The 16,328-nt window shown below is 44.0% G+C and overlaps 1 protein-coding gene across 1 annotated transcript in view; it reads left to right on the plus strand.

The window, feature by feature from the left end:
* The window catches only part of LOC148029128 (uncharacterized), a 241,234-nt gene that overhangs the window by 34,913 nt on the left and 189,993 nt on the right, over positions 1 to 16,328 (plus strand). Inside the window, exon 2 of the mRNA XM_087687881.1 lies at positions 5,821 to 5,871. Within this exon, the coding sequence (XP_087544007.1) occupies positions 5,821 to 5,871 (51 nt within the window). The remainder of the gene's footprint in view (positions 1 to 5,820; positions 5,872 to 16,328) is intronic.

Raw genomic sequence — 16,328 nt, forward strand, 5'->3', positions numbered from 1 at the left:
GATGACGGAGGAAGAGGGGTGAAGAATGATTGAAGAGTGGTGAGAGTGGTACAAGTGTAAAGAATGAATGAAGTGATTGCCTATTTATAGGCATAAGCTTTTTAGGGTGGCGCACCACGGTGTGGGTGCCCACTGAAAAAGTGGCCAAAATGTGGGCACCAACTCTTTTTGGGGCTGTCATTGCGAAACCTTAAATGAACTGTGTAAATTGAAGAAGTGGTTTCTCAACTCCCCCTCTTAGGGCTAAAAATGAATGATGAAAGAGAAGCGAAGAGAGATACAATAAAGAATAAGAGGATCCCAGAGATCCAAGATTTCCACCTAAAAGGTAACCTGTAGTAAGGAACAATAGACGGGATGAACAATAGAACTTGAATCCACCTTGGGAAAGAAGCCAATAGCTCTGTAACTCCATGCTGGAAGGAATTCGAAGATCTCGTCACCAAGTCGCGAGGCTGAACCTCCAAGGCCTTGATCTAGGTGGTCTCTAAAGATCCTGGGTGACGAACCCAAAGGAGTAAATGGTGGGTGACGAACTTCATGATGAGTAGGTGCCCCCCCTTAGGGTGGAAGTGTAAGGGCCCCCTCTAAAGTCCAATGAATAGAAGGCCCCTTTGAGGGCAAAGAGAGTGTAGCCCCTCGGAATCCCTCTCTACGAGAGGTAGGGAATCTCAAAGCTCATGGATCATAGACTTTGAATCATTTGATTATGAAGGAAGTGCCACTGGTCGTGCTAAAGAAGGTATATGGGGTATTGAAGATATCAAAGAATTCCCAAAGGTGGTCTGTCAAACCTGAGTAGTGGAGGGTGGGGAAAGACGAGGCTCATGCGGAGCCAAGGGTGGGCAACAGTCACTGTCTCTTAGTGGAGCGGACTGTGGAGCTAATGGAGGGTATCAAACAATCACTTTCTCTCTAAGGAACGGACTGTTCAGGGGATAGTATTCAACAATCACTCTCTCTCGGTGGAGCAGGCTGCAACCTACAGGTTGTTGAGATGGCCCTCCTGAAACCCTAGAAGAAGTAGAAGCAACCTTCGTAGCACATTGCGGTGGTTACAAGTAGGCCATGGTACTAGTTAATCCTCTTATGGCTCGAAAGGGTTTAGTATGCATTAGATACGTCTTATTGCCTCGAGCATAAAAATCTAAAAGCCGGTGCATAATAAACTCTGTGGTCCAAAAGGGAGAGGTGGCACGAGTGGAGGGGGGTAGACGCATATACTATGGCGGGGTAGGGAGCAAAGGTCCATGGCAGTAAGCATCGGTAAAAGGGAGGGTGGGTGGGAGAGGAAGAGAAAGGTATCTGTGTCTCCTTGTGATGTAGCGGAAATGAAAGGGGAAATCAGTAGATGATGCCAAACCCGCAACCTTTCTTTGCCTTCTTTGATGAGTAGGGTCTTTAGCTCTCTGAGCTCTTGTGCTTTGATACCATGTCAAAAATAAGAGGTATGCTTTGATACCATGTCAAAATTAGCGACAGTGCAGAGAGACAGTAGGGGTTGCGGGAGTTACAGTGTGTGTATGGCAAACATTGAGAGAGGAGAAACTTAGAAATGCAAGAAGAATACAATGAGGATGCATTGGATCATGCTATGAGAAGAAAAGTTGATATAACAGAGCCGAAGCTCAAAAGATAACTGCATTGTCTTGTCTGAATCAGGCGGCAACACTTGTGGGAATTTGCATAGTGAAGGGAGCAAACCGCAGTCCTCTGTGTAGTGGGCTATTGAAGTAATCACTGGAAGGTGAAAGATAACTGTCGAAGGAGCGAATAACAGTCCTTTGATGTCATTGGAGATGTGAAAGATGATCACCAGTTGTCGAGGGAGCAACTGCAGTCCTTTGATGCCGGGGAGTGACCTGGGTAGCAAAACGCAAGTCCGAGAGTGTCGAAGTTGTCAAATGCAAGGAGAGCAACCTAGATCTTGATGCCAGGTGGATAATGATGACATGGAGGATGAGCCGAGCTGCAAAAACGCAGGTCCCAGCAGGCTCTATGACAGAGAAGTGATGCAAGGTGATAAACGAGTAGCTAGGTTGCAGAAACGCAGGTCCCAACAGCCCTTGTGATGGACAATTGATGCCAGGTGATGGAGGAGGCTACAAAAACACAGGTTCCAGCAGCCTCTATGATAGAGGAGTGACGCTAGGTGATGGAGGAGGAGCTTGGTTGCAAAAACGCAGGTCCTAGCAGCCCCTATGATAGACGAGTGATGAAGTCACTGATGCTCGGTGATGTAGACCATTCGCCATAGGCTAGGATGTTGATGCCAAGCTGGAGATGATGACGCTAGGCAAGGAGAAGAGCTCCACATTGAAAAATGCATGTGAAGGTGGAGCGTGATGGAAATGGGTGTTGACACGAAGCAGATGATGGTGATGCCAGGTGGAAGATGATCCAAACGCAAAGCCTGATGCTAGAATAGGGCGCGTGAAGTAGAAGAGGAAGGATAAAGGCAGCCATGAGCCACAAACCGCAATGTCCTCCTGAAGAGATGTGAGGTAGTGGAAGGGGTTGGTGAAGGGAAGGGTGTTTGATAAAGGAGGAAGAGGGGTGAAGAATGATTGAAGAGTGGTGAGTGTGGTAGAAGTGTAAAGAATGAATGAAGTGGTTGCCTATTTATAGGCATAAGCTATCTAGGGTGGCGCACCACTGTGTGGGTGTCCACTGAAAAAGTGGCCAAAATGTGGACACTAGCTCTTTTTAGGACTTTTAATGCGAAACCCTAAATGAAGTGTGTAAATGAAGAAGTGGTTTCTCAACATGGCGACCATCATCTCCATTCGGTGTCAACAGGCACCTGTGTTTTTGTTGCTAGATCATTTCTCTCTACCTAGTGAAAGTGCTTTTCACTTGGCGTCAGCCTCTTACGTTGTATTTTGCAGTCTCACACCTCCTTGGCATTGTCGACGGCTCCGACAGGCACCTACTACCTTAGACACCTGCGTTTTTGCAGTTATTGCTCCATCAAGGGATGGATTTCATCATCTGGCTAGCCGTTCTGTTGATCCTCATCTTTTGGAGTATGCATTCATAGCTGGTGATCTTCTTCCTTGACTCAGATGGCATTTAAGGACTACTTTCGCTCCCTCAACAATTATCCTTCATCTTTAGCATTACCTACTAGTGGAAGGAGTGCATTTCACTCCATCTACAGTGCAGAGTTCCTATAGGTGTTGCCGCTTTGAACAAATAGGATAGTGCAGCCATCTTTAGAGCTTTGGCTCCATTGTATTAGCTTTGTTCACTTAGCATGATTCAGTGCTTCATCATCTTTTTCTTTTGTGTTTTTAGGGTTTCTATTCTCTCTTAGTGTTTGCAGTACACAGCATCTCTCTTAGTGTTTGCAGTACACAGTCTGTGTTTTGCCCCACAAACCCTAGTGTCTCTCTGGTTTGCTTCCACAATAGTCATTTCTTGACATGGTATCAAAGCATACCTATTTTCTTGACATTGTATCAAAGCGTACCTCGTTTCTTGACATAGTATCAGAGCTAGAGGTGCTCAGAGAGCCACAAACATCCTTTGCATCGGAGAAGGCAGACATGGCATAATCTTCTGACAACCAACCCCCCCCCCCCCCTTCCTTATTTCCATTGCATCATTGGGAGATATCCTTCTCTTCTTCTCCCTCACACCCTCCCTTTTCTTGGTTTACACACCAGTACCATGGCCGCTGATTTAGACAGGACAGTATAGTTATCTTCAAAGCTTCAACTCCACTGTAGCAGCTTAATTCATTTAGCGTGATTCAGTGATTTATCATTTATCATCATTTTCTTTTGTGTTTTTTGAGTTTCTCTTTTCTCAGAGTGTTTGCCATACGCACTCTGTGTTTCTCCCTATAAACCCCTATTGTCTCTTTATTTTACTTTCACAGCAGTCATATTTTGACATCGTAGTCCGTCATGACTCATTTCATGGATCATTGGATGATGTATTTATATTATGGACATGATTGTTTAATGCTCATTGTTCACAACGTGCCTATTCCTATGGCATTTTCATTTTTTGTATTCATGAGTCTTGGTCTTGGATCTTGACTCAAGCCACAAACTCTTCTTTTTAAGTGTATATGACATCATGATAGTCTTTTATATTGAGTATTGATACTGATACTTTGAAAATTCTTGAAACTCATGTATTGTGGTCTTATTGTTTTTGGTAGTTTGGGCTCGTCAAATTTCTTATAATGTTATATGTAGAATTTATATTGTTTAGGAATTTGAGTGTTTTTGGTGCAAAGGTTAGAGTTACAAATGGTATTACCCCTATTAAGATATTCCTAAAAAATTGACATAAGTGTCATTGTTTCAGCTTGAGTTCAAAACTCTGTTTCACCACTCCAAAACATGATTCCTTTACATGTTTCTGAAAATCTTGGCAACTATGCTTTTTGTATGGTATGCAAAGGCGTGAATGATTTTGCTAAGGAAAGCATAAAGACCGTGCATGATTGGGCTATACTTTATTCTAACCACTATGTACTCCTTCAATGCTCCAACAAGATATATGTGTGTTTCTTAAGGTATTGAGAGACTTCCACGTGATTACCACTAACTAATGTTGATAATTCACTTCAAGGTATTGCAAACTGTTCAAGTTACCAATGAAGATAAGTATCGTATCCTACTAGTTGGACCCACCTTTGGATATCCAAGTTAATTTTTTTTTCCATGTATGTCGTTTCAAAGAATGCTGGGGGCAAGGTGATTATAATCTAGGAAGTTAGTGTTTGGAGGCTATTCCACTAGTACTTCAATCGGTTCTTGTCTATAGGACCAAAGAATCATGAAGGACCATTTATCATGAACATTTGTCATTTAGTCGAGTGGAAATATTACCTCGAGATGTAGGCAAGATGGGGCTGGTTCGGTTAATCGAGATCACTTCCTTGACTTTTGTCCTCCAGGATATTGCTAAGGACAACTATCATTCATTAGGGAGGGAAGTGGTATATGCTGTTACATTCTCGATGGTGTGCACACAAAATTCCCCACTAACTACAAGGTCACTACATTTGAATATACCCTAAAAGCTAGGACAATTAAGTAGTCTTAATGTGAAACCTCTCCGATGATGGCGGTCAAGTGTTCTGTACCAAGGACCTATGGGCTCGTTTGTGCCACAACTTGTGTGATCACCACGCTTGAGACTCTAGGCCCTTCGTGGTCTCATCCACATACTTTGATGATGTTGGTTGATGGTATGGGACATCAGCCCTTGGGACAAAAGCTTGGCTCAACATGTCACTGGACCTAGGCTTTGAGGTGAGTTTGTTTTGGCTATATAGTTGGAAGCTAAGCATAACACTGATGCCTCTATGTTTTGTTTAGCTTGACACTCATCCCTCTGTGTTTCTTTTCTATGCTTGCGTGCCATGTGTTATGTGTGCATCTGGGTATTTTAGGAGGAGAGTGATTGAAAATTTGTATCTAGAAGCACATAAAGTCAACAACAATAACAAACATCTCTGATATAATCAGAAAAAAACTTCAAAAGACATTCTAAGACTAATGTAAGCATTTATCTAGTAGATTAGAATGGCATGAGGAGATTTGAACGTGTGAATCCATGTAAGCATAATTGTTATAGTAATTCCTCAACAACAAATGAGTGAGATAAAAGCTTTAGGAACTATTTTATCTAGGGTTGGTGGGAGCAAAATGTACATCACTCTAGGGAGGAGGCTAAGATGTTTGTGGAGTATGAGGGAAATAGGGGGAGGGAGGTTGGGTGGAAGGAATGGGTGGGAGGCAGTGAGAAAATATGCACTACAATGGAGTATCAATTAATATCATATAAACTGGTTTACAGCACGGTGATTGGGATCCTGTTCTAGATGAAAGGGCATTGGAGGACATAAAGGTATTTGTGAATGTATATTGTTGATTTTGCTAGTTGGTGCACTTGAACTTTGAGGTTAATTAAAGTAGCCATTCAACTATATGCTCTATGAATCTACTTTTGCACACTTTCCCAGCTATTTGACTGTTGTAATTGATTCATTGTTTGTCTTGGTTGATATTCGTAGAAGTGCTTACAGCTTTTTGTCTCAATCTTATATGTTGCTTTTCTCTTTTCTTGGTGTAGTGACAGTCATTTATTTCTCTCTTGTTTTTTCTTTTTTTGTAATGATACATTTTAAGAGAGTTGAAAAGTTATCCCATTAGGAGAAATTGATGGACTGAGTAAAGCTATCTTCCTTTTCTTCTTTGTGGTTGATACCATAAGCATGTTTCTGATGAGCTAGATTGGGGCCAGAGACATTGAATCACTCATATCCTTTCGGAAGATCTTGGATGTGAAGTTCATAGATGAATTAACTTCTTATCTATAGTGGGACATCTCTGGGAGGAGATTTGCAACAGCTCGGAGATGGCTTTAGAAGTCTTTATTAACCAGCACAAGTTCTGGAACTTGTGTCAATACCTGGGGTACCGTCTCTAGATTGATGGCCAGTTGATATATTTTAGTAGATAGATATAGGGACTGGGGGGGTCATTCTAGGTCATTTTGTCTCTTGATTGAATCAATGGATGCATGAGTTTATGAAATCAGTGATAAACACCCTGCAACCTGTGATAATAGTATCATAGCCATGTTTTATTTTCCTTTGATTGCAAGGAGGAATTCAAGATATTGTTCAGTTTTCGTGGGTTTTGGCACAATGATGACGTGTTTGAGTAGCTGAGGGGAGAATGAAATGATTGGTAGAATAAATGAAGAGTTGCAATATTGGCTTGAAAAGTGATTTTATTTGACAGGCTTAAGAAATGATTGGCTGAACAATTTTGTTGCATTATTTTGATGATATATATTACTCAAACAGTTGGTTAATGCCAATCCAAGAAAGCCCAAGAGGATGCCATGACTGCAACACTTGAACAAAACTTCAAAGGGAGAAGAGATGCAAAAAGTGTCGCTGATCATATTACTCAAAGAAAACCATGGTAATTCATGTGGTCAACAGCATAGATGGATCAGGGAAGATGGGAGAATTTTACTGTGGTAGGAGCAATATCCAATATTATATATACAAAGCTTAAGGGCAGTCTTGGAATTGGGGATATTTGTGAAGGTTGAGGCTATAGATCTACTGGGGTGGCACCTCACAACTGAAGAATAGTTTATCTTCTCTAGTCGGCAAAGAGAGAGTCATTTGAGCTCTTGCTCACATAAAACCTGCTGCACAACTCATGTAACGTGCATGACTAAACCATCTCTTGAACTTGCTAAATGCTATCTATCTACAAGATGATACTTTGTATCAGATATAAATACTCGATTGTGCTTTTTATATAGCTGATCTAGAGGGAATGCGTGGTCTTATTAACTATTGCTATTATTTTCCTAACAAATTTATCAATGTGAAATCAAGATAGAATTCCAGAATTTGTGTACAAGAAAACCAATTGGCTTACACACTTTAATCTACTCACATGCTACCTTGCAGAAATCTCCAGGGCTAGACAAAGTATCTTGAACGCATCGCCCTCCACATATGATCTTGTGTCATTACTGTACTCCAAATCTAGAAGCCTTGTCATCATGCTCCTTATTGGGAGCTCCAACGTATCAAAGGCTAGTGACATTAGAGTAGAGAGGAAGTAACATATCGCCTCCTCAAAAATGTGAAGAGGCACAGAGCAAATGGACAGTTGTTGCAACTTCTCGTACATCCCACCATTGATCACCTATTGTGGTTGACCATTTATGTGGATGACACCCCATTGATCCATTGCTGCAAAAAGCCTAGGTGAGACCTGGTCCCCTTCAAGAAATCCTAGTGGATTGTGTTGTAGACTTTCTTGGTATTTTAAAGGACAACTATCCTTTTTCCACTATGTTGGGTCCATTTTCTCCTCAAAGATGGTAACGATGTTCTCCAGAATACTCCTATCTCAGATGTAATTGTCTAGACACATGTTGATGTTTGGGAAAAAATACATGAATTTGCAACTGATCCTCTTTGCCATTTGTCTTTTAGGCCATTGACAAAAGAGTCTTGCAAGCATGGCAAAGTTATGCGGCCGTGCAATTTTCTTCAATGTAAGATTATATGTAGTTTCTTGATATATTTAAGCCATTGGCAATGATTTCCTTTGTTAGAAAATCCTCCTTAGATTTGGTCTATCTTGTAAAGAAAATACCCTAACACAGAAGCATAAAAAGAAACCGTACGACAAAGCACAGATTGATAAAAGAACACAATTAGGGTTAGGGTAACTCAGAGACAATGAACACAGTGAATAAATGAAATGATATGACTACTAATAATACGATGCTCATGCAGCAAACACACTATGCAGTGAATGAATACTGGACCTCGAACTCCTGTATCTCAAGGATCAGGGCAGGGGTAATGAGCAGGAGAGTGTGTCGTACTCCGAACGGGTCCGAATCGCAGCAAGGCAGCCTGCGGATGTCAAACACCAGCAAACGCAGCAGTGAGAAGCTGGATCTGATGTAGACAGCAGTGAGGAGAGAGAAAGACTAAAAACGCAGGCAGCAGGTGAGAGAAAGACTAAAAACGCAGGCAAGACAGCCTGCAAGAGAGAGAAAGATTAAAAACGCAGGCAGCAGGTGAGAGAAAGACTAAAAACGCAGATAGGACAGCCTACAGGAGAGAGAGACTAAAAAGTAGCTGTGAGGAGAGAGAAAACTGCACACGACAGCTGACAGGTGAGAGAAAGACTGCAGCAGGAGAGAAAACTGTCACGGCGGCAGCCGGAGCCTGCAAACACAGCAGTTTGTTGATGTGGCAGGTTGTACGACAGCAGTGCAGATGATCAGTAGTCAGTCACCAGGCAGAAACAGCAGAAATCAGCGTGTGGAGGGCTAGAAACAGGCGCCAGACTGTAGGGAACAGTGATAGACAACAAGGGTTGAGATGTCCTCCACGAACGGGGTGTGGGCAGAAAGCTGATAACACCCGAAACCTGAAAAAACGAGATTCAGGGAAGAGTGGAGGGTTGGCTGCCAATTTATAGAAAATTAGGGTTCTAGATCCTCTCCCACTTAACTCTCTCGATTTGCTCCTCGTTTTAGGGTTTTGGCTAAAATAAGCCTAAAATAAGCATGTTTTGGGGCTGTTTAAGTGGCTAAGAGCAATTCTTAGCACAACACCTCCTCTCAGGCCCAAAATAGGGTGAGAAAAGTAGACCAGCCTAAATTTTGATTTACCCCAAGGCATCCTACCCCAAAGTAGCCAGGGCATCGGACAAAGGGTGCACATCGGCTGCCCAGTGGCCTACCAAGACTACAGAGGCGATGGTTATCTTACCAAGGGAGCCCAAGTGATCACCCCAGAGAGGCCAGGGCATCGGACCAAGGGTGCTCGGTAGCTACCCAAGGGTCTACCAAGTCCTACAAAGGTGGATGGAATCAATGGACTTTTTTTTTTTTTTTGAAATGTTTTGAAAATACATAAGTAATATAGGGGCAGCGGTCGATTAAGTGACAAATAGGAAAAGATAAAGAGAGTTTTAAACCCAAGTCAAGCGTAAAACTAGTAGACTAATCCCGCGCACTGACTAGGATAAGTGCCGAAGGATGAGAACAAGTGTGTGTATGTGCCAATCATGTGGTGAATATGTGGAAAGGCAAAAAAAAAGGATGGTGGGCTTAGCAAGACAAGCAAAACAAGCAAGCAAGCAAGGGTAGGGAAACTGTCGTTAGGAGAACTGCCATGTGTTATGCTACGAATATGGTGGATCCTAGAGTCGACCACTCCAAAAGACTGAAAAGGGATAAATGCGTACAGATGCATGTTTACATGAACAGAATGCCAATGCATGGGGTAATGCAAAAGGAGATGCAAGAGGTCATGCTCATGCAATATGCTATGCAACGGTGCCACTGGGACAGTGCCCTCGTAGGGGAATTGTTCACTTGTCCAAGTATCCTTTTACAATCAGGTCATCCTGACGGTGCGGATGAAGTTACAAATGCCCATAATACAATATAAAAGAATAAGTGAATGTAATGTCTAAAAACAATAAGCATCATCACTATCACGATCAAGAGTAGAAGCTGCTCCCTCTCAAACTGGAAGGGAAAGCAAGAGGGAAACACCCTCTTCCCGTCAAGCTCAAGAAGTAGGAGAGGGTGTACCCAAGCCGATCCTGGATAGCAGGTACTGAAGAACTGACCGGCTGACCGCTTTGGTCAAGATATCTTGAAAATTATCCGATGAAGGCACAAACTCTAGGCGCATAGTGCTTAGCTCAACCTGCCTTCTGGAAAAATGGAAGTGGACTCCCACATGCTGTGTTCGTGGTGTGATGATCGGATTGCCCGCAAGGGCAATGGCACTCTAGTTTTCACAGTAGACAATTGTGGGAGAGTTACATGGAAAATGAAGCGCCGCCAGTAAACTCCTCAGATAGATGGCCTCGATGGTGCCATTGAAGAGAGCCCGGTACTCAGCCTCGGCCGTGGAAGCCGCCACTGTCTCTTGCTTACATCTGAACCAAGAAATGGGAGCCGTGCCCAAGGTAAAGAGGTAGTCGCCATGGGAATGCCGGGTGTCAGGATCTGCTGCCCAATCAAAATCAGTGTACCCTTGCAAACATAAACCATAACCATATGTCAAGCCATAAGAAAAAGTATACCACAAATAACGCAACACACGAAGACATGCAATCCAATGTGACATCCTAGGTGCTGTGAAATACTGACTGAGTATGCTAACTGAGTAAGCTAAATTTGGCCTAGTATAAATTAACCAAAGAAGTTTTTCTACAACAGAACAATAGGTGTGTGCATCGAAGGGCTGTCCTAGGGTATCCTTTGACAAGTGGATAGTAGGATCAAGAGGCATGGCCACTGGCCGTGTCTGATCCGAAGTGTAGTGTTCCACAAGCAGAAGTGCGTACTTCTGCTGTGACAAAAATACATCCTCCAGAACGAACTACCTCCATTCCCAAAAAATAGGACAACAAACCAAGGTCTGTCATTTCAAATGTAGCTTTAAGCTTAGCCTTAATTTCTGCTATGGCAGCAGAATCTGAACTTGTGATGAGTAAGTCATCAACATATAGTAGGATATAGCTAACCCCCTCTGGTGTGGATCGAACATACAAGTTCGGGTCATAAGGGATAGAATGGAATCCATGAGTTTATAAGAACTCATTCATTCTATGGAACCAAGACTGCGGCGCTTGCTTCAGCCCATAAAGAGCTTTGTGTAAGCGGAATACCTGATCCCTAGGGTTCCCTAAAGGAAAGCCCGATGGCTGCTCCACATAGACTTCCTCCTCCAAGTATCCATTCAGGAAGAGGCACTCTTGACATCCATTTGACGTATCGGCCAGCCATGGTGAGCGGCGAGCGCAAGTAGCAACTGAAAGGAAGTTGACCGTGCAATAGGGGCAAAGGTCTCTTCATAATCAATGCTATGCCTTTGTCGAAACCCTTGCACTACAAGGCGAGCCTTGTACTTGTCTAAAGTCCCATCAGCTTTTAGCTTTGTCCTAAAAATCCACTTTGTCCCGATGACTTTCTTGTGGCTCGAACGATGCACCAATGTCCAAGTCTCATTTCGGTTAATACTCTCTAGCTCCTTTTCCATGGCCTCTCGCCATTGAGGATACTGAAGAGCTTCCTGCCATGTATCTGGCTCAGAATGCGCTATGTAATCAGTTGTAAACAACATTGCAAATGATGCCTGAGGAGCAAGTCAGGTAGATCTTCTAGGTCCCTCCGAAGAGGAATCGGGTGGTAGGATCCCCGAATCCCGCATGGTCTACTGGTACCAGTGAGGTAACGGGTCTCGCGAAGGGGGCTTGGGAGCTGAAGAAACTGCAGGAATGTCAGGAGCGGGAAGTAGACTAGGCTCAGGAGGCACAATCTCGGATGATGTGGAAGAACGAAACAGATCGGAATCCAGTGCAAAAAACTGCACAATATCCCTCTCGTCAAAAACAACATCCCGCCCAACGATCACCTTGTTTGTCCGAGGATCGAACAAACCATAGGCTTTCGCTTCAGAGGAATATCCCACAAAAATAAGGAGATCAGCTCGGGGAGTAAGCTTATCTATCTTGTCAGCAGGCGTGTGTGTGTACGCACGACACTTAAAGACTCTGAAATGGGAAATAACAGGCCGAGATCCAAAAAATGCCTCATATGGGGTCTTCTGAGGAGGAGCCGCAGTCGGGCAATGGTTGAGGATATACACCGAAGTGTTAACAGCCTCGACCCAAAGGTGCTCAGGAAGCTCTGCTGCGAACAGCATAGAGCGTGCCATTTCCATGACTGTGCGGTTCCTATGCTCTACGACTCCATTCTGAGAGGGGGAGTTGGTAGAGGTGAGCTGGCGAGAAATGTCATGCTTCTGTAGAAACTCGAAAAACTCGTGGGAGATAAACTCACCACCGCTATCACTCCTCATGCAGCCGACACGATGACCAGTCTAGTTATGAACTAGCAGCACCCAAGCAGAAAAATATGTGAAAGTATCTGACTTATGCTTGAGGAAGTACACCCACATGTATCGAGAATGATCATCCACTATCAAAAAGAAGTACATCGTGCCGTTCAAAGCGGCAGTGGATGTTGGCCGGCAAAGATCAATGTGAATCAATCTAAGAGGCTCCTCAGCTCTATGTGTAGACTGCTGAGGAAATGGGGTACGGTGCTGCTTCTCGGCTGACAGGCTTTACAGACATCTCGAGCTAGCTTTAGGTGTGCAAGGCCCTCAACTAGCTCATGGCATGACAACTCATAAAGTGAGTCATAACCAAGATGCCCTAAGCTGAGGGACATGATATACATTGTCTAGCGAAGCTAGATCCGGACCCTTGTCAGTGGCAAAACTGATGCAACCTTGAGCCTGAATCTTGACCGAGGAGTTGTTTCCTACACGGACCCGCTCGGCTGTAGGGGCTCGGGTACAGAAAATGTTCTCTATAGGAGTCATGTGATGTGTAGCTCCACTGTCCACAATCCAAACTGGAGCTGAAGTGCTCGGCTGTGAGGAGTGGGCCTGTGTAGTAACCTCGTTAGGAGGCAACTCACAGATGTGAACGAGACTCGCATCGGATGTCTCTACGGAGACAATGTGGGCCTCTGCAGACCAGTCAGACAAGCCCTTTGAAGTTGGAAACGTTATCGACTGAGATGGCTGTGCGGTGGTAGTGTGAGTCTGACCTTTAAACTGCCCCTAGCCATCACCCTGTCTCTCCTCCTGGGGGTTGCCCGATGGAGGGGCAGGGGTTTGAGATTTAGGTTTTGGTGCTGTGCCTCGTGTCTTTGATCGACACTCGTCGTCAAAATGGCCAGCCTTTTGACAATGTTGACAATACCTATTCTTTTTAGATACATTCTGCCACCCTGGTTTAAGTTGTGACTGGGAGTTTCCTTGAGAATCCCCAGATTGATTTAGCTATTGAGTTTGATTTGGATTTTGAGTGGATGTTTGGTTTGGTTTGCCCTTCCCTTGTTGCCCTTTCTGAGAATGAGTAAGAAGAGCCCCCTCTGAAGAGGAATTCAGATGAAACTGATCGAATAACTGTGCTTAACGCAACAGTTGACACTCAAATTCATAGAATGTAGGCATGATAGGCTTTGAAACTATTCCTTCCACAAAATTGAAGTATTTATTGGGGAGTTTATTTAGGAACAATGTGACCTGATCATCAGAGGACTTGGGAGTTCCTGTAGTGGAGAATTTAGCGAGGAGACGCCGATACTTAGCCAACTTGACTTTCAAGTCATCTCCGTCATTGATTTTGAAAAGCTGAAGCTCATGGTCAAGATTAATACGACGGGTCCTATCCTGAGCTGTATAGCGGTCAGTCAAGTGTGCCCATCGCTCTGACGCTAAGTCAAAATGCTGAAGCTGAGAATGAAACTCAGGCAATAAGCCGTGCATCAGCTCGACAATAGCGGAGGCATTCCTAGCCTTCCATGAGCGGACGACCTCGTATGGAACAAATGCGGGATCGGGTTGGGGTTCCAACCCTCGCACAAGATCCTATAGGTTTTATGTGTCAAGGACATGTCTCATCAAATTCGACCAAGTAGTAAAGTTTGACCCGTTAAAACGAGTCTTGTTATCAAATGCATTCTTGGCAGAAGATGAGCTAGAACCATGAGGTGTCGGATAGGTGGTGTAAGATGATGGAGGTGGGTGTGTCTGATAAGAGAAAGAGGGAGGGGGAAGAGGTGGGTAGGCAGAAGTAGGCTGTGAGTGTCCAATGAGTGCCGATTGATGTGGAGGCACTGGAACATGAATTTTTCCATAAGGTGCCGGTGTAGGTAGAGGCACTGGGACACGGTAGCCTTATCCAAAGTGAGGCTGGGACACAGTAGTATGACCAGAAGGTCCACTAGGCAATGTCATGGAGGCAAACTGTGGAGGGAACTGATTCACACTCGGGAGAGACTGGCTGGAATACCCATGCTGCAATGATCCCGAAAGTGTGTATGAGGTAGGTGGAACACCACCCAGTTGAGGGAAGGATGAGGTCCTAAAGGATGTGCCTATGTTTCCATAACCCCCGGGTGTGATGTGGTGCGACATGAGGTGTCTGAAATGGAAATATAAATGGTGTAAATGGAAGTGGTGAAGTAGCGGAAGAATATGGTGGGATGGGTGGGTTTGAAAGTGAGGTGTATGAGGTGCAGATTCTTTTTGTTCATTTTTATCATTTAAAGACTGAAAATGAAATTGTGAAGTTAATGATGCACCATGTAATGAAGTGAAATGAATACCAAATTCATTCTGATTATGTGAAGTAGACGGAAAAGAAGGAAGGGCAGAAGAAGAGGTACCTAACTTTTTCTTATAATCCCCGTGATGTGTGTTAACATACAAGAATTGGTCCTCAAGAGAACCTTTTCCGTAGTCAATAGACTGGACTCTTTCTTCCAGATGATCTCTACCAGTATATTGCAAAACAGAAGAGGTAAAAGAAAAGGGCACAAAAGACGAATCAAAAGTACCTTGCACCGGAGAGGACGGAAGAGTCTGAAAAAATGAAAAATACTTCGAATCTTGCTCTCCAAGAGGGGGGTCCATCCCTGATGGAGGTCTCGACGGCTCTGCAACATCATCAGACTTACGCACAACATCTGAAGAGTGAAAATCATGCATATCTTCATTCAGAAGCTTTTCTTGATGGGCGATCCTTTGGTCGAGCTCCTCAATCTTCTTTCGTCGATAGGCTATGATCAGTTTATATTCTTTAGAGGTCAACTTGCCTATCTTTTCTTCCATGTACTCAGATGTGTCTTCCACCATGTCGGAACTTTGTGAAGCAAGTTGATCGGCCCACTCTCGCTCGGTTCTCAGCATAGGCTATTCTGGAGACAGAATCGGTGTTGATGTGTTCGAAGTCATTTGAACCTACTGTTGTTCTTGCTTCTTGTAAAGAGCTCTCAGATCAAAGGCCTAGGTTTCTCAGAGAGTACTAGGCTTTGATACCATGTAAAGAAAATACCCTAACATACAAGCATAAACAGAAACCGTACGACAAAGCACAGACTAATAAAAGAACACAGTTAGGGTTAGGGTAACTCAGAGACAATGAACATAGTGAATAAATGAAATGATATGACTACTAATAATACGATGCTCATGCAGCAAACATACTATACAGTGAATGAATATTGAACCTCGAACTCATGTATCTCAAGGATCAGGGCAGGGGTAATGAGCAGGAGAGTGTGTCATACTCTGAACGGATCCCGAATCGCAGCAAGGCAGCCTGCGGATGTCGAACACCAGCAAATGCAGCAGTGAGAAGCTAGATCTGATGTAGACAGCAGTGAGGAGAGAAAAAGACTAAAAACGCAGGCAGCAGGTGAGAGAAAGACTAAAAACGGAGGCAGGACAGCTTGCAGGAGGGAAAAAGACTGAAAACGCAGGCAGGACAGTCTGCAGGAGAGAGAAAGACTAAAAACGTAGCTGTGAGGAGGGAGAAAACTGCAGACGATAGGTGACATGTGAGAGAAAGACTGCAACGATTGCAGTAAGAGAGAAAACTGTTAGGGCGGCAGCTGGAGCCTGCAAATGCAGCAGTTTGCTGATGTGGCAGGTTGTACGACAACAGTGCAGATGATCAGCAGTCAGTCGCCAGATAGAAACAACAGAAAGAGAGGAGAAGATGGAGAGCTTCTCCTCCCCGGTCCCTCACCCTCACACACTCACTCCCTCACACTCTCACACTCCCTCTCTCAAGCACAAGCTCAAGCAAGCAAGAACAAGAAGAAGAAGAAGAAGAAGAGGAGAGCCACTTTTGGCTACACACAAGAATGAGCTTCTCATTCCACTTTTTTGGCTTTTATACATGCCCTACTCCTCCTTGGGCGGTCAT

This window comes from Lygodium microphyllum, chromosome 11, assembly GCF_053477565.2.
Source record: "Lygodium microphyllum isolate KBCC chromosome 11, Lygodium_microphyllum_v1.1.10, whole genome shotgun sequence".
In the NCBI taxonomy this organism is placed as follows: Eukaryota; Viridiplantae; Streptophyta; class Polypodiopsida; order Schizaeales; family Lygodiaceae; genus Lygodium; species Lygodium microphyllum.